This window comes from Thunnus maccoyii, chromosome 4 (assembly GCF_910596095.1).
Source record: "Thunnus maccoyii chromosome 4, fThuMac1.1, whole genome shotgun sequence".
Taxonomy (NCBI): domain Eukaryota; kingdom Metazoa; phylum Chordata; class Actinopteri; order Scombriformes; family Scombridae; genus Thunnus; species Thunnus maccoyii.
The window spans coordinates 7,451,680-7,469,529 of NC_056536.1; the positions used below are offsets into that span (position 1 = coordinate 7,451,680).

The window sequence follows — 17,850 nt, forward strand, 5'->3', positions numbered from 1 at the left end:
TGCATACACATAAACACTTTGTACTCATAATGTCTCACTGTAGTAGCACAGACTCTCTAAAAGAGCTCTTTAAGCCTCAAGCATCATTGTTTGGAATTGTTCTGAAATCTTTGACACACCTCTTGTAGCATATTTACTTTTCATTGTGGACAGAATATTTCTCTAATGCTCCAAGTCTCACTGATTTCAAGAATCTGCCAACAAATTTTAAATGTTATTTACTGCAAAGTCATGTACTATTCAAATTACAACTAGTCTCTATTGAATGCTTGCATAATAGATCCAGTGTTTTTTTCCACAATGTTAACACTATTATTTGGCTGACTATGTTTGCCATGCCTTTACAACGGCTCCTTTTCAGAAGGATGAGAGCTTTACTTTTCATTTTGGGAATCAGGCTTTGTGTTGTTTTATATTTTGTAGTTAAATTTGCGAATATTTAATATGGCTCCGGCTACGGCTACAGAACCAATGCAATAATTTACCGACTAATGGCACAGAACAGGATTCTGTGCCAGTAGTCCACAGGCTGTTGGTCTGGACTGGTTTTCCATGCTGATAGAAGTTTGTTCTATTGGTATGGAATGGGTTTCCGGAATTTATTGCCAGACTGCTTGTCATTTTAGTGCCCTTAAACAGGACATTTTTTTGCATTTTACTGTTTTAACCCAAACCATAAAATTTCCCTAACCGTAATCAAGTGTTTTTTGTACCTAAACCTAACCATTTTAACCTAAAACATGGGAAAGCTGGCGTATCATCTACAAGTAAAAACGTTCCTCCATTTTGAAACAATTTGAATTTGATCATGTGATCTTGCGCAATCAATTCCAATGTGCATGTGTAATAATTCCTTTAACAACAATCAATGGACTATTGACACGGAGGAATCCTTACAAGTAGCCACTTCCATTTATATATGCTCTACATCAGTCAGATGTAGAGCATATACACACACACAAAGAGGGTGTGCCTTAATAAAACAGTATCACTGCTCAGTGCTCCTGCACAGTGGCTCTTCCTGATCTGCAGGGTAACATACTCTGGTCACATAATGAGATACTGTCCCCTGGTGGTAAACTGTTGAAAAAAGTTTGACAAAGTATGTTCATATTTTCTCCATGCCTGTCTGTGTCAGTGGTGGCTGGTGACTCAAAAAGTTGGTGAAGACAGGAGGAAAATCAACATGGAATCTAACAACAAACCCCATCAGACTATATCATTGTCCCCCCACCTGATGAAATCGGAGGGGTGGGGGGCAATTTTATATGCCAATAAATCAATTTGCTTTCAAAAACAAAAACCCCTGAGTGGCTGCTTCTTTAAAGACATTTAGCATATACATATTGTTTCTAAAAAAAGAAGTGCTCATTTTAGCCGTGTAGTGGTTCAGAATGTGTCCTTTTACCAACAAAGTGAAATTCAAATTTATAGTATTGTTCTATTGTGACAACAGATTTATGTTCTCATCAAAAACAGACAACATATCACTTGATTTACACGTGTTTCCAGTGTATTTTCTTAGTATACAAAAATATATAAACTACCACAAAGCATATAATGTGATACAGGAACAGATCAGTGCTGAATACTAGAAAGACTGAACACTCAAAACATTCACAGATCTAAAAGTGTAGGTTCACAACAGAAAGTATGAATGCATGTATCAAATACATGACTTACACACTCTTATCTATGTGCACGACATACAAAATATAGTCTACAAAGCTGACATGTTAACACTAGGGGTGCAACGGGTCACAAAACTCACGGTTTGGTTCGTATCACGGATTTGAGTCACGGATCAGATCATTTTTAGGATCAGCAAAAAAAAGGGGGGGAGGGGAGACAAATAAAACGTTTTCCGTTTACGGATCACGAATTAACTACGATCAGTTACACCACAAGTTAACACTTATTATTCTACTTGCTTTAGGCTTATTACTCAATATACGACTCAGCTTAAAAACGAACTGAAGAAATTGTCACAAGCAAGCAGCCAGACCTCCTGCACACTCATTCACTAATCACACGACATCAACAGGTGACTGAACAACCACTCAATTAAAAACTGTATCAATTCCAAATTAATGAGTGAGTCCAGACAGCTCACTGTAACTTCAACAAGCAAACTACCTACAACACATTACATCATCTCTGCTGCATTCTTGTTAAGGAGATAAATTCACAAAACAGCCACAGAGACATTTAACCATCAGAGATGAAATTAGCGACCAAAGAGACAGAGAGAGAGAAGCTGTATATGACTCACGTTATCTGACGTCTTCTTCTTTCTATCATGGAGATGAAGTATCCATGTCATAACGTCCATTTGTGGCTGTTGGTCATCTTGTTTGTTAGTTAACAGAACTTTCTGGCTGCTGCTTAACCAGTCTGATATCATTAGCAACAATGACAAACAAGCTAACTCTACTGGTTGTTTCTCTGGTTGCTTCTCTCTCCAGCCTCCCCAGCAGCGTCCTGCTGCTGCTGCTGTGCTGCCCAGTCCAGATCCATCCTTCCGTTAGCTTAACAACAGTCCTTAACAGTCCTCCCATGGATGTATAAAGACTCCTTCAGGCTGCTACAACAAGCTAACTGTCGCATCGGCTAAGCAAGGAGCTATCTACTGCTGCTACTCTGCTTTACAGTGGAGAGAATTGAAGATTAAATCTGGAAACTGTCATTGGACCAACGCAATGTCAATATTGCATTCTGGTTGTTGATTGGTTAGGGAGGACGTCCTCCCTGGGAGCGTCATTTTACGTGTCTTGGCATAGACTGTATAAGGTCTTAGCCAATCATAGATTAGCATGAAAAAAATGAAGTACATTAAATTGATGTAAAAGATCCCGCCCTGAGGAGGACAGCAGGCACCCGTCCTCCTCTGCCCCCCACCACTTCACACACACTGCTCTTTCTCCTCCTGCCCTGCAGGTGTCGCTGTTGGAGCATTTTAAACAGAATTTCAATAATGGATTTTTTCCAAAGAGGAGAGAAAAAATATTTTTTTAAATAATACTGAGATTTGCTAATGGTTTATTGTATGTGTGTCAGTTTGCACTCTTATTCAAGAAGTGTTTATTAAACCTGGATGCTGCTCATACAAATACACTGGAGCTGCACACCTTATAGCACAATCATCCTTCCGAAAACACATTTTTTTCTTCCATGATGTAAGCAATAATACATTTTAGAAAGAGATAACTTCATAAAATCAGATCTTGGCCAGAAATTCCATCATTCAGTTAGTTGAATGGAATGAATGAAGTGCCAACCTTTTCAAGCTGCTGGCTGTCATGTTTTTTTTGTTTTTTTTTCCCATAATCCATATACAACATATGATTGTGTCTTGTAAAAAGTCTACAACATCAAATCAAACATTTTATTGTATGAGCTCATTCTGACTTTGTAACGGGTATAGGATGGACCCAATAGCAGCACAAATGACACTGGTATAAACTTAGTAGTCTTTATTTCACACGATGCCAAGGCAATATAAGCACGGTCGGAGAAACACAGTTCTAAGGAGTATGACTCCACTGGAAATTGAACCCCGATCTTCCACTCCCACAGCAGACAAAGACCAGGGAACAGGCAGGCAGAACTCAGAGTCAGGGACAGAAGGCTGGTGGGTTTACCGGGGCAGAGACGAGGAGCGATGGTCGAAGACAAGCTGATCAGAAACCAGGAAGGCAGTCCAGTGAAGAAAGCAAGACGACTTAGAATAGTAGTGTAGGCAATCTGACAAGGAGGGAGTGGGCTGAGGCAGCTTATATACAGGCTTGATTGCAGATGATGAGCAGGTGGGAGCGCCAGGTAAAGGTGGTTGAACTAATGAGGGGTGTGGCAGAGCAGAGAGTGAGACTGAATGATTGGATAATTCCCACAGCAACAGGTGAGGGGGAGAGCAGACTCTGACAGAACCCTCCCCTCAAGGGATGGCTCCCGACATCCCTAAAAAGGCACTATAAACAGGGCAGGAGATGGGCCTACAACTCCTGGGAGTCGGACCAGTCCATTTCCTCAGCCGGGTGGGTGGAGGGGGTCTGGTGGAGGGATTCTCCATCATCTGTAGCTTCCCCCAAGGAACGGTCCCCCAGAGGCCGGTCTGGTGGAGGCAAAGTGTGGGCTCCCCGACGGGCAGGCATCTTAGCTGGCTGGTCAGGATGACACCGATGAAAATCAGCAATGAGGTTGGAGTCGATGATGAAACGAGCAGGAACCCAGGATCTCTCTTCTGGGCCATACCCCTCCCAGTCCACCAAGTACTGAAGGCCTCTCCCCCGCCGGCGGGAGCGCATCAGGCGGTGCACCGTGTAGACCGGACCCCCGTCAACAATGCGGGGAGGAGGTGGTGGCGGTGCTGCAGGGACCAAGGGACTGTCATGGACCGGCTTCACCTTGGAGACATGGAAGGTTGGATGGACGCGCATAGAGCGCGGGAGCTTCAACCGTACTGCAACAGGGTTGATGACTTTCTGTATAGTGAAGGGTCCAATGTGTTTAGGTGCCATCTTCCTGGATTCCAGGCGGAGGGGCAGGTCTCGGGTGGAGAGCCACACTCGCTGACCCGCTTGGTAAGTAGGTGCAGGGGTGCGGCGGCGGTTGGCAGCGGCAGTGTAGCGGTCTACAGACCGAAGGAGGATGGAACGGCCCGGAGCCAGGTTCTGCGGCAGCGGCGGATGAAGGCTTGGACAGACGGGCAGGAAACCTCCTTCTCCTGGGTGGGGAACAACGGTGGTTGATAGCCGTATGCACAGTGGAAAGGAGAGAGGCCGGTGGCAGAGCAGATGAGGGAGTTGTGGGCATATTCTACCCACAACAGCTGTGAGGACCAGGAGGAGGGGTTCTGGGAGGCCATGCACCGCAGGGCCGTTTCCAACTCCTGGTTCATGCGCTCCGTTTGCCCATTGGTCTGAGGGTGGAAGCCGGAGGACAGACTGGCGGTGGCACCCAGGAGACTGCAGAACTCTCCAAAAAACAGAGGCAAATTGAGGCCCACGATCTGACACCACATCGACAGGGAGGCCATGAAGACGGAATATGTGGAGCAGGACCAACTGAGCAGTTCTCTTGGCTGAAGGGAGCTTGGGCAGAGGCACGAAGTGGGCCATCTTACTGAAGCGGTCCGCAATGGTCAGGATGACGGTGTGGCCTTCAGAAGAGGGAAGGCCTGTCACAAAGTCCATGGAGATGTGGGACCACGGGCGGTGGGGAACAGGAAGAGGCTGCAGAAGTCCTGCTGGGGCCCGGCGGGAGGTCTTGTGTTGATTACAGACCGGGCAGGCTTTGACGAAGTCCTGGGTGTCCTCTTTCAAGCTGGGCCACCAGAAGCGCTGGAGGAGGGCGTGCTGTGTCCGTCGAGCACCAGGGTGGCAGGAGAGCTTGGAGGAGTGGGCCCACTGCAGCACCTCTGACCTCAAGGCTGGAGGGACGAACAAGCAGTTTGGCGGGCAGGAGCTGGGACCAGGCTTTCCCTCAGCCACTGCTCTCACCCTCTCCTCGATGTCCCAGGTCACCGCGGCGATAAGACAGGACCCAGGGAGGATGGGCTCTGGCCTCTTTCCAGATTCCTCCGCTCTCTGGAACTGCCGGGACAGGGCGTCAGGCTTGGCATTACGAGACCCAGGGCGGTAGGAGAGGGTAAAGTTGAACCGGGCAAAGAACAGGCACCAACGGGCTTGGCGGAAATTCAGTCTTTTAGCCGATCGGATGTACTCCAAGTTCTTGTGGTCAGTCCAGACCAGAAAAGGCTCTTTGGTACCCTCCAACCAATGCCGCCACTCTTCAAGAGCCATCTTCACCGCCAGCAGCTCCCTGTTGCCAATATCATAATTCCTCTCGGCAGGCGACAAACGCCGAGAGAAGAAGGCACATGGGTGGAGCTTCTGGTCAGTGGCAGAGCGCTGGGACAGGACAGCCCCTATCCCCACATCAGAGGCATCCACCTCCACAATGAACTGGCGATCAGGGTCGGGCATCTGAAGGATGGGTGCTGAGGTGAACCGTGTCTTGAGAGTTTGGAAGGCTTTGTCAGTGGAAGGTGACCACTGAAAAGGCACCCTGGAGGAGGTCAGGGCGGTGAGAGGAGCTGCCACGGAGCTGTAATTGCGGATGAAGCGGCGGTAGAAATTGGCAAAACCCAGGAAGCACTGAAGCTGTTTGCGGGACTCAGGAACAGGCCAGGAGGTGACGGCAAGGACTTTAGCTGGGTCCATCTGTAAACTGTCTTTTTCAACTATGTACCCCAGGAAGGACACTGAGGAGGCATGGAACTCACACTTCTCAGCTTTAACAAACAGGGAGTTCTCAAGGAGGCGCTGGAGGACGGCTTGGACATGGTGAATGTGTTCATCTCTGGACTGGGAGAAGATGAGAATGTCATCCAGGTAGACAAAGACGAACTGGTTGAGCATGTCTCGAAGAACGTCATTTACCAGGGCCTGGAAGACGGCGGGGGCATTGGTGAGGCCGAATGGCATGACGAGGTACTCGTAGTGCCCTGTCGGGGTGTTGAAGGCCGTCTTCCACTCGTCTCCCTCTCTGATGCGGACAAGGTGATAGGCGTTGCGCAGGTCGAGCTTGGTGAAAATGGTGGCCCCCTGGAGCAGCTCGAAGGCGGAGGAGATGAGTGGCAGCGGGTACCTGTTCTTGATAGTAATGTCATTTAGCCCTCGGTAGTCAATGCAGGGTCTCAGGGTCTTGTCCTTCTTCTCCATGAAGAAAAAACCCGCCCCAGCAGGAGAGGAAGAAGGACGGATGAGACCCGCAGCCAGAGAGTCATTGATATAAGTCTCCATGGCTTTTCTCTCAGGCTCAGACAGGGAGTACAGGCGCCCCTTGGGGGGTGAAGTCCCAGGCAAGAGGTCAATAACGCAGTCGTAGGGACGGTGCAGAGGCAGAGATGTGGCTTTGGCTTTACTGAAGACTAGGCAGAAGTCGTGGTACTCCGGCGGCACCCTGGAGAGATCGGGCGAGGAGCTGGGGCTGTGGGAGTGAAGTGGCAAGGAGGCTTGCTGCAGGCACCTGAGATGACAGGAGGGGCTCCACCCTTGAATGGCCCCCGTGACCCAGTCGATGTGAGGGTTGTGAAGACGGAGCGAAGGATACCCCAGGATGAGAGGCAGACGGAGTGAGCTCAGGATGTGAAACTGGATTGTTTCGTGGTGGTTGCCAGAGAGCAGCAGATGGACAGGGGAGGTTTGATGTGTGACGTTGCCCAAGATGTGTCCATCTAGGGCTCTAGCGGGAACCGGTTGTGGCAAAGGAACCCGCCCGAGCTCTAACTGAAGCGCCAGCTCCTCGTCAATAATGCAGGCATCAGCCCCAGAGTCAATGAAGGTAGCCATGGTGTGGGGACCGTCCGGAAGGAGGAGCCGGGCCTGGAGCAGAGCTCTTTGGGGATGGGGAGACACTAGGGAAGTTGGGCTCACCAGGATCTCCCCCATTACTGATGAGCCCTGGCTTTTCTTTGCTGGACATCTGGAGATGAAGTGCCCTGCTGCTCCACAGTAAAGGCAGAGGTTGGCCTTACGGCGATGCTCCTTCTCCTCTGGGGTGAGGGAGGTGCGTCCCAGCTGCATAGGCTCAGGATCCCCTGTCTGCAGAGCTGAAGAGGAGGCAGAGTTGGCTGCGACGGCACCCCCATGGGAGCGGGACGGCAGAGGGCGATGGCCTCCCCCTTGACGCTTCTCTCGTCGCCGGGCCTGGATGCGGAGGTCGATGCGGGTGGCCAACTCAACCACCCCATCCAACGTGGTGGGCAGGTCATGGGAAACCAGTTCATCCTTGATGTAGTCGGCCAACCCGTTGAGGAATGCGTCGCAGAGGGCCGAGTTGTTCCACTTGCTTCGGCTGGCTCTGGTGCGAAAGTCTATGGAATAGTCTGCCACTGTTCTCTCGCCCTGTTTCAGTCCAATCAGACCTCCGATTGCCTCAGGACCACAGGTATCCAAGCCAAACACTTTGCGAAGCTCTGTGGCAAACAGGTCAAAGGAAGCACAGGCTGGTGACTGTCTCTCCCACTCGGCTGTCCCCCATAACCGAGCTCTGCCCGTCAGATGGTTGATGACGAATGCAACCCTCGCTCCCTCAGTGGCAAAGGTGCGGGGCTGTAGAGCAAACAGGAGAGAGCAGTTGGTGAGGAAAGGGCCACAGGTCTCTCGGTCACCCTCGTAGCGCTCCGGGATTCCCACCCGGGGCTCAGGGGCATCCATAGGTGGCAAAGGGGCTGGAGCAAGTGCAGGAGCGGTAGCAGGCGGAGCAGGAGGAGAAGCAGCCCCAGAGGCTTGAGGGGCTTGGATTAGCAGGGCTGTTAACTGCTGCAGCTGTCCAGCTAACATTGTTAGTGCCTGCTCGTGGGCTGCTGCTGTCTGTTTGGTTTCAGCCACAGCTGTTGTCATCATGGCCTCATGCTGTTGAAGGACGCCTTCAATCCTTTCAAGGCGACTCAGCGGTGAGGGTTCGCGTGCTGGATCCATAATTGGTCAGATTGTACTGTAACGGGTATAGGATGGACCCAATAGCAGCACAAATGACACTGGTATAAACTTAGTAGTCTTTATTTCACACGATGCCAAGGCAATATAAGCACGGTCGGAGAAACACAGTTCTAAGGAGTATGACTCCACTGGAAATTGAACCCCGATCTTCCACTCCCACAGCAGACAAAGACCAGGGAACAGGCAGGCAGAACTCAGAGTCAGGGACAGAAGGCTGGTGGGTTTACCGGGGCAGAGACGAGGAGCGATGGTCGAAGACAAGCTGATCAGAAACCAGGAAGGCAGTCCAGTGAAGAAAGCAAGACGACTTAGAATAGTAGTGTAGGCAATCTGACAAGGAGGGAGTGGGCTGAGGCAGCTTATATACAGGCTTGATTGCAGATGATGAGCAGGTGGGAGCGCCAGGTGAAGGTGGTTGAACTAATGAGGGGTGTGGCAGAGCAGAGAGTGAGACTGAATGATTGGATAATTCCCACAGCAACAGGTGAGGGGGAGAGCAGACTCTGACAGACTTTTTGCAATAATTTTAAAAAGACCATAGAAATAATGCAGAAGACCTAAAGACCACTTATAGCAGTTCCAGCAGGTTAAGATTATGTCTGAGTTTGCTTTGGCAATGCAGCATGGTGCAAAATTTGAAGTCCTACTTCTATTTCTATTTTCCTCATTCTCAAAGTCTCTTAATAGCTTCAAATGTGGGTGTTGCACATTTTCTTTTTCAGAATAACCATAACTATTTGAAAATGAAATTATGTGAATAATTCCATTCAAGATTTAAGATGAATTATCAATGGTTAGAATTTAGGCTCAACTAGAGAAATGTATCACAAAATTAGATTTCTGAAGGTGTCAGCTGTGATGGGCCATTTTAGAGCAGTAACACAACTGATGAGTGAAATCTGTGAAGTTTATGGTGAAACTGACAGCAGCAATAGACTTTCAACAGTCTCATAATCAATGAATAACACAGGCAAAACTACAACAACAAACATAGAGTAGACTCATGGCAAATTTTACTCATCTTTTACTGAGGTTTAAGTCAAACCATGCCACTGACCTTTTTGACTTCATGTTGGTGAAGAGTGAACACCTAGTATGTAAATAGTATCGATAAATAACAAAAGAAAGCATTCACTCTTTACAGGGTTCACTGAATTTTCCCTTTTTTTCCCCATCCAGAAGGCATATGTGCATATGTCACTTGGATTGCCATAACTACTTTTATATATACATATATATACACACACACATATATGTACATATATATATATATATATATATCTGTATCAAAAGTTTAAACACACTTTCTCATTTAAGTGAATGTGAAGGTGAGTCCAAACTTTTGACTGGTACTGTATGTTTTAAACATGTAAATAAAGGATGCGTAAAAAGTAATTCATCATTTTCATTGTGATTAAAATCATGACCAAAAACTGCCCTCGATTAAAGATCCCAGACTAATTCAGTTCTTTTTGAGTTCATTCTCTAATACCTCATTTCTTTCTTTGAGTCACCCTTTCAAATGAAAAGAAATATGGCAATTATTTTTTCAGTAAACACATTTTATTTGGTTTGGTAGCAAAAACAGCACCTCAGGACAACAGTATGATGTGGGCAGCTTCCTAAGGGGTCGAACAGTTTCAGTTACAGAACACGCACAGGGAAGACATGCACTACCTACTGTAGCAGGCTTTTTTAAGACATTAGTTGACCAACAACACTAACGCACTGTTGCAGTACATTCACATTCCTTTGACAACACCACTGTGCATTCGATGCATCATAGTTTTGAAGGGAACAGCCCTTCATGTGTGGAAAAGCTGTTGCATAGATTAGGAGAGTTATATTTTCTTTCTCATAGTTGCAATTTGCCCAGTTTTCATCTCAGAGACAAAACTTCAACCTACTGTTTTAGTACAGTCAGACATCAGACATACAAAATAATTTCTTTGGTCCCTTTCAGATCTATGATAGTGTTAGGATTTTTTATCGCTTCATGAAAAACATGTTTAGCCCTTATTGTAGAGTGGCTGGCAAGCATTTTACTTCAGACTTGTTTATTGCAATAGTTGGGGGGGAGTGAACTGTAAGTATAAAACTACCAGAGAGGCAGAGGAGATCATAGCAGACAGGTAGCTACAACTTTAAACTAGACAGCTCAATCCTCAATGACCTCAGAGGACTCAGACACCACTCTGCCGTCCTTGGTCTCAATCATCTTGATAACGACGTTCTTCTTGCTCTGGGTAGTGGTGCTATAGCCGCTGCCGCTGCTGAAGCCGCCGGAGCTGCTGCCGTATCCGCCGGAGCTGCTGCCGTATCCGCCGCCGTATCCGCCGCTGTATCCACCGCCATAACTGCTGGAGTAGCCGCTTGAGTAGCTGCTCTTCATGGAATCCATGGGGAAACCGCCGTAGCTTGCTGTTGAGAGAAAGGAGGAAGGAGAAAAGAGTTAAACTTGGAAAAATGTGGAAAAAGTGTGTTGAAACTGGCTGTGTAACAAAATCCAAGCAATGAAGACCATTTGTCAAGACTTCAGCCAAAACTGACACAAAGACAATTAAAGCAAGGTCATAGAAGACTTACTGCTCTGTTGGGAGATGTTGATAGACTTGATGCCATTCACCAGCCTGTCCTCCTCTCCCTCCAGCAGTTTCCTGTATGTGGCAATCTCAATGTCCAGAGCCAGCTTGACATTCATCAGGTCCTGGTATTCTCTGATCTGGCGGGCCATGTCCTGTTTGGCTCTCTGCAGGGCATCTTCCAGGTCCTTGATGCGGGCCTTTGCGTCCTTCACTGCCATCTCACCACGCTCCTCAGCCTCAGCGATCTGGGCCTCCAGGTTGTTTCGCTGAGAGAAAAATTATTAAGAATTAACCTTTGGCCACACTCCTGATTGTGAAATCACAGGACAAAAATAAAACTCTAGATATATAAAATGCCTCAAACATTTTTTCCCATACCTGTCCCTTGACTGAATCAATCTCTGATGTCAGTCTCTGGATCATGCGGTTGAGATCTGCAATCTCTGTCCTGGTAGCCCTCAGGTCATCTCCATATCTGCTGGCAGATGTCTGCATCTCCTCATACTAAACAAACATCAGCAAGACAAGACATTACAAACTTGGAAACCTCTTTATGAGCATATGTATTGACTCATGAACTGATGAATGTTTTAACTTTCTACATGTCATAGGATGATGTACAGCTATAATACAAATGGCAGAACATATGGACATAAAAAACAGCTCCAAAGAGTTTTTCATCACCTTGCTCTTGTACCATGTCTCTGCCTCAGCGCGGGTGCGGTTGGCGATGTCCTCATACTGAGCCTTCACTTCAGCAACAATGGAGTCCATGTCCAGGTTGCGGCTGTTGTCCATCTCCACAATGACTGAAGTGTCCTTGATCTGGCTCTGGAGCTCACGCAGCTCCTGATGAAGAACAAAAAAAAAGAAAGGAGAGAGATTAGTCCACCCCGCCTCACTGAGGAATCCCATTAAGTTAATGTACTTCAAAGGATAGCACAAGAAGTGAGTCAAGATACTGAACAGATATTGAGAAAAAACACAAATGCAGCAAACCGATTCAGCATGCCATGACTGCATGCATCACAAATAATACTAATGAAAGCAGATCAGATTACAAAGTGTTTTTCAAAGAGGTTGGGGGTTGAAAGGACGGAGGGAGGAGTAGGAAACAAATGACATCAAGCTAATTTTGTGCCGTACCTCCTCATAGATCGACCTGAGGAAGTTGATCTCATCTGTCAGACTCTCCAGCTTGGCCTCCAGCTCAACCTTATTCATGTAGGCCTCATCGACATCCTGGAAGCAATGAAAGTGTTTGTTAGAACGTGACTTCACAAACAACTGATTTTTTTAAAAGTATCAGAATGCTCATTTCTTGTTTACTTCTCGGATTTGGTGTTGTACTGTTTGTAATAATAATAATGACAACAAACAATCGGTTATAAAAAAAAGTAACTGAATGCTAAAAGAAAATGCAGACTTGGTATCAAATTTGTAACTCAAAGGAATGTTGAGTCATGCTGACCTTCTTGATGAGGACAAAGTCATTCTCACACTCTGTGCGCTTATTGATCTCATCTTCATACCTAAAAGGAAAAAACACATTTAATTGTTGGTTAGATAGATTGAATATTTAGAAAAAACATCTCATGCTCTTTTGGTTTTAAGAGTCTATACGCTAATGTAACACTAGGAGGTGCAAGTAATCTATCTGTAACTCTTGAACTCCTTTGGGATATTTGCCTCACACAATTTCTGTTGACTAAGGGCCAAGGGTGAGCCTGACATGCTCTATTTGTCTGTGCAGGTAACAAATATGTACAATGCGAGTGCACCTGTTTGTCAGACATACAGTATGCATGCCAGCATACACACATCTGTGCTTGTGCCTTCTAGTGTAAAGCTATAGACAGCTTTGCTGACAGCCAACTCAGTCAACTGTAATCGAGTTATACCTCCATCATATTTACTGTAATGGGTGTTGGGAACATGCTTCCTCAGTGTTGTAATTCCCTAGAGTTCACATGACGCAAAAGAACAGACAGATGTAGGGAGTAGTCCACAAAAACATTAACTCGCATGGCTCATCTTGAAACTGTATTTTATTCGAGAGTGAAATTTGTATGAATTTTAAAAATCAGATCAGAGAATCCTAAACAAAAAAGATTAATCCAAGATAAACAAGATGGAATAAACTATACTCCTTTTAACAGCTACTTATTAGCCCTCAGCATGCCCTCTGCACTCACTTGTTCTTGAAGTCCTCCACCAGGCCCTGCATGTTGTGTAGGTCAGCCTCCAGCTTCATCTTGTCATTGCCCAGGCTGTCCAGCTGTCTGCGCAGGTTGGCGATGTAGGCCTCGAACATGGCGTCGATGTTGGAGCGGGTGGTGGTCTGTCCCTGCAGCAGGTTCCATTTGGTCTCCAGCATTTTGTTCTGCTGCTCCAGGAAGCGGACCTGATGTGTGGAGAGAGACACAGAATATCGTTTATTAGGATTATTAGTGAGCAACCCAACAAAAAGCCCCATACAAAGAATCAGTGACTTACATGCTTGTTTACTGACACGCATATGTGAAGACTTATTCCTTGTCATCGGTTATGAATAGTTATGAAATGCCTTTTGAAAATTTGATGTCACTGGAGTCTGCTCTGCTCTGACATAACAATCCTGACTCCTGGTTAACATCCTAATAATCAATCATCAGCCATGCTTCCTATTCACTCCATCTATAGTCTTTGTTGTTCTTATCTATCTATGGAGTTTTGTAGGCTGTTTCCAGACCGGCTGTACTTTTCCAAAGGAAGGCCTGACGTATGTGCATCCTGACAGGAGGCAGAGGGGAGGGAAGACAAGACGAGGTTGGAAAAAGCCTGTGATGGAGGAATAGAGCTAGTTTACCCCTCTCCTGCATGTCTTCCTGTTTTTGTATGGCAAGGTTCAACGGCTGCAGGCAGAGGGGACAAATATATAGAGAGAGGAGGGTGAGGGGGGTGGATGGAGCCAGTTTCATCCACAGGCAGATGCAGAAAGGTAAATATTTAATTGCATTAAAGGTGTGATGAGGGAAGAGAGGGTAGCAGAAGAGAAAGAAAGTGGAGGCAATTTATTAGCTGAAGGGGGGAGGAGGGGAGGGGGAGGCGGTAGATGAACAGTCAGGGAGTTCGCATATTTGTGAACAGTAAAAGTGAGATAGTGACAGCAGATATGTGACTCTCTAAGTCAGTGGACTTTGCTCCCTTACACATTGCTCTCTACAAGTGTGATCTAACTAAGAACCTCTTATGGTCTTCATTTGAACTGGAGTGAATACAGATAATAAAGCGCCTCTGAGTGGACTGCCATCACAAGATAACAGGTGATACAGTGGAAGTTTATCTGCGTTGTGTTCAAGTATGCAAAAGGCCGAAAAAGGACATATGCACTTTATCTTCTTTTAATAACTGCGTTTGAAGAAGGAGAGTTGATATAGAGCCAGAACATGAAACCAGCTGGCCTTTTTAAATATTAACCTGCTGCTGAGGCCTTTGAGGACAGATAACACAAATGCTGGGCTTCAATGCTAATTTAAATGATTAAAAGTCAATATAGACACTCCGTTAAATGTATCATCATGAAAAAAGGTTTTGTTACTAAGGTAACAATACCACTCAGTACTGACTGTATTTGTATTGGGGAGGGGTGGGGGCCACCAGGGCAGTAGAAAGAACCACACCCCAGCTAAGGGAGGGACCATTCCCAAGGTAACTTGTATCACAAGCCTTGAGCTCTACCCTGACACACCCTTTGCTTTCTCTCTCTTTGTCTTTCTCAGTCTCACTCCCTCCTTTCTGCACGTCTGTTTTTCATCACTATAAAAGGGCAGCCTGAGCCAAAAAGATAGATTTCTGCTTCAGCTGCCTTTGTGGGAAGTGACGAAGGCAGTCAGGGGAATAAATCAACTTTCTCCATACAATGAAAAAGTGAGGAAATCAGCATTACAGGACATGTGGCAAACATATGGACCCAAATATTACCTAACACTGTCACAGCACTGAAACACTCAGCTTTTTGGCCACACTGACTGAGTTTTCACCCATCTGAAGCAGTTTGAAGAGATCTGCCCTCTATTACAAGCTCTTACCTTGTCAATGAAGGAGGCAAAACGGTTGTTGAGGCTCTTGATCTGTTCTTTCTCCTGGGTGCGGACAGCTTGGATAGTGGGGTCAATCTCGAGGTTCAGGGGAGCCAGCAGGCTCTTGTTCACAGTCACAGCGGTGATAGGGGCCTGAGCACCCATTCCCATACCACCACCCATTCCCATGCCATAGCTCATGCCCATGCCCATGCCTGCGCCACCCATGCTTGAGCTCAGGCCATAGGCAGAGGAGCTGGTGATGCCAGCTCCTCCAAAGCCCCTGTTGCCTCCTCCATAGGAACTCTTGACACTGTAGCTCCTGCGGGAGGTGATACCGCCTGGTCCAGCGTAGGAACTGCTGCTGAAGCTCCTCGGGGCAGAGGAGCTTTTCACATTGTAAGAGCTGCTCCTATAAGTGGATGACATTCTGAAATCTGAAGTAGTTTTCTTTTGGATGAAATGAGTCTGGGAAGGTCAGACCGACTGGCTCGGTTGGCAAGGCAGGCAGGCAGGCAGGCCAGCAGAGGGGAGAGACCAGAGTGGATAGGAAGAGAAGAAACTACTGAGGAGTTTTAAAGCGCCTGTTGCTGTGGGAGGGGACTGTGGTGAGCTGCCATTGGCTGGGTATGAGACAAGAGGTAGGGCTGTAACACTACACTTCTATGACACATTGTGCAGTCACTGAAAACCATTACCTGGCCTTCCTACAGGCTTCTCTGTGTTGTTAGGGAAAACATTGTCTTTTGAGAGGATTGTCAAGAGGTTTTCTTTCTTTCTTTTTCTGATTTAATCTCTCTTTCTGTGTCTCTCCAGATAAGACTATCTAAACACACCACAGCTGACGCAATTTGTAAGATATTTGTGTTGAATCTGGAGGTCTGGTCAAGTATAAAAAATAATCACTTATATCCAGCAGCAGCAATACATCAATGCTAGTAGTATTTACACCTGTAAATTAAGGTGTGCGTATAATTCAATGGTAAGGTGTGAGTGTGTAAGTGAGGAGCTGCTGATTACTGTATCTTTTGGAACAATGAATGTGGAAGATAGAGCATGATGCACTGGTGTTGAATTGATTGTAGTAAATTTGACAACACCTTTTCTTGTTATTTTCTTTCTATTTATCAATTAAATGACATCCTTTCCATAAATATGAGTTTTTCAATTATTTTGTGGCCTCTTTGCACAAAAATGTTACTTCAGATCCACCAGATCCAAGCAGCTTATTTATAGCTTCACATTTCAGCACTAAAGTACAAACTCCCTCAGTTATTTTATGTGTTTAAATACACACTTGGACAGGTTTGACCACAAATCATCCTGGTCAGAGTTTTAAACTCTTTCCTACAAATCTTATTTTTCACTGTAGCATCCAGCAATGCAGTTTGTCATCTTAAAGGGATAGTTTGACATTTTGGTAAATACTGTTTGCTTTCTTTCTTGCCGAGAGTTAGATGAGAAGGTTGACACGACTCCTGTGTGTGTACGCTAAATTTGAAGCTACTGCCAGCAGCCAGTTAGCTTAGCTTAGCATAAAGACTGGAAACAGCGTGAAACTGCTAGCCTGGCTCTCTCTGAAAGTAACAAAATCCACCCACCAGAACCTCTAAAGGTAACTCAATAACATGTTATAACACCTTTATTTGATCCATACAAAAAGTTTGAAAAAGTCTAGTTATGTTTTTCCGGGTCAGTGTTTCCAATAAGGGTATTTTGATATGATAGGTCTTTTTGCTACACGATAGCATACACCATCAAACTCAGCTGTAAACAACATCAGACAAGGCTTTCTGCTGGTTTTCTTAAAAGCACAAATTAAACATTATAATACTGAGAATTACTTGTCATCAACAGTATTCATGCCTTTATTTCAATAATCAAACATCTTTAAAACAGGAGTAGGCCTATATCTATTACTGCAGCAGTGCCTACAACAAGACATTCTGCAGAGTGTTAGCAGTTTTTGCTTGCTTTAGGGCTCAAAATTCTTCAGATGCTGCAGGCAACCTGTGTGCAACCCCTTCAGTACACTTGTTCTGAGTATAATACACACCAAATGTCCTGTTCTGTTGAAACTGCAAACCAGGTGAACTACACGAGCCAGCTGGTTTTCATTACTCTTGAACGAGAAGTATGTTAGGTTAACGCCATTTAGCCTGAGGCTTTTAAAAAGAATGGACACAAGTTTTTTCTTTATACTTATTTACACCCGTGTTCTTATGTGTGTGTGTGTGTGTGTGTCTCTCTGTGTGTGACTTTACATGCCATGCACCTTTCTCAGATAAGTTGTGATACATTTTTATTCTCTATAAACACCTTTCCATAATTCATAATTGATGCCCATTCCTGAGAGAACTACTCACTGTGTTAACATTAATAAAGAATTCGTTCACCACACCGATAACAGAGCCACTATCACTCATTACTCCGGCCTGTAGTGTAACTTCACCTTTTTTCTCACCATGATGCAGAGCGAAACAATGGCGGTTCAACCTTCAACTGTCCTTCCACCAATACCCGCCCTGCGTTCCTTTCCTCCCTCCTTCATTCCCTCCTCCAGTCTCTCACCACGATGAGTCATAAGCCTTGGCATTAACAATCCCACCCCCACCACCATACCCTCTCTGCTTCATCTTCTCTTAACCTTCTTCCTTCCCGCCAGTGGCTCTTGGCCTCGTCATCGTCATGGCAACGTAC

General features: G+C 45.9%; 1 protein-coding gene across 1 annotated transcript; it reads right to left on the minus strand.

Moving 5' to 3' along the window:
- Window positions 1-10,045: 10,045 nt before the first annotated feature.
- On the minus strand, window positions 10,046-15,716 carry LOC121895662 (keratin, type II cytoskeletal 8-like). The gene is made up of 8 exons (XM_042409050.1): window positions 15,160-15,716; window positions 13,285-13,493; window positions 12,561-12,621; window positions 12,236-12,331; window positions 11,774-11,938; window positions 11,468-11,593; window positions 11,091-11,355; window positions 10,046-10,925 (listed from the first exon to the last, which is right to left on the minus strand). The coding sequence occupies exons 1-8, from the start codon at window positions 15,577-15,579 to the stop codon at window positions 10,663-10,665; spliced, it is 1,605 nt and encodes a 534-aa protein (XP_042264984.1). The 5' UTR covers window positions 15,580-15,716; the 3' UTR covers window positions 10,046-10,662.
- Between the last annotated feature and the right edge of the window lie 2,134 nt (window positions 15,717-17,850).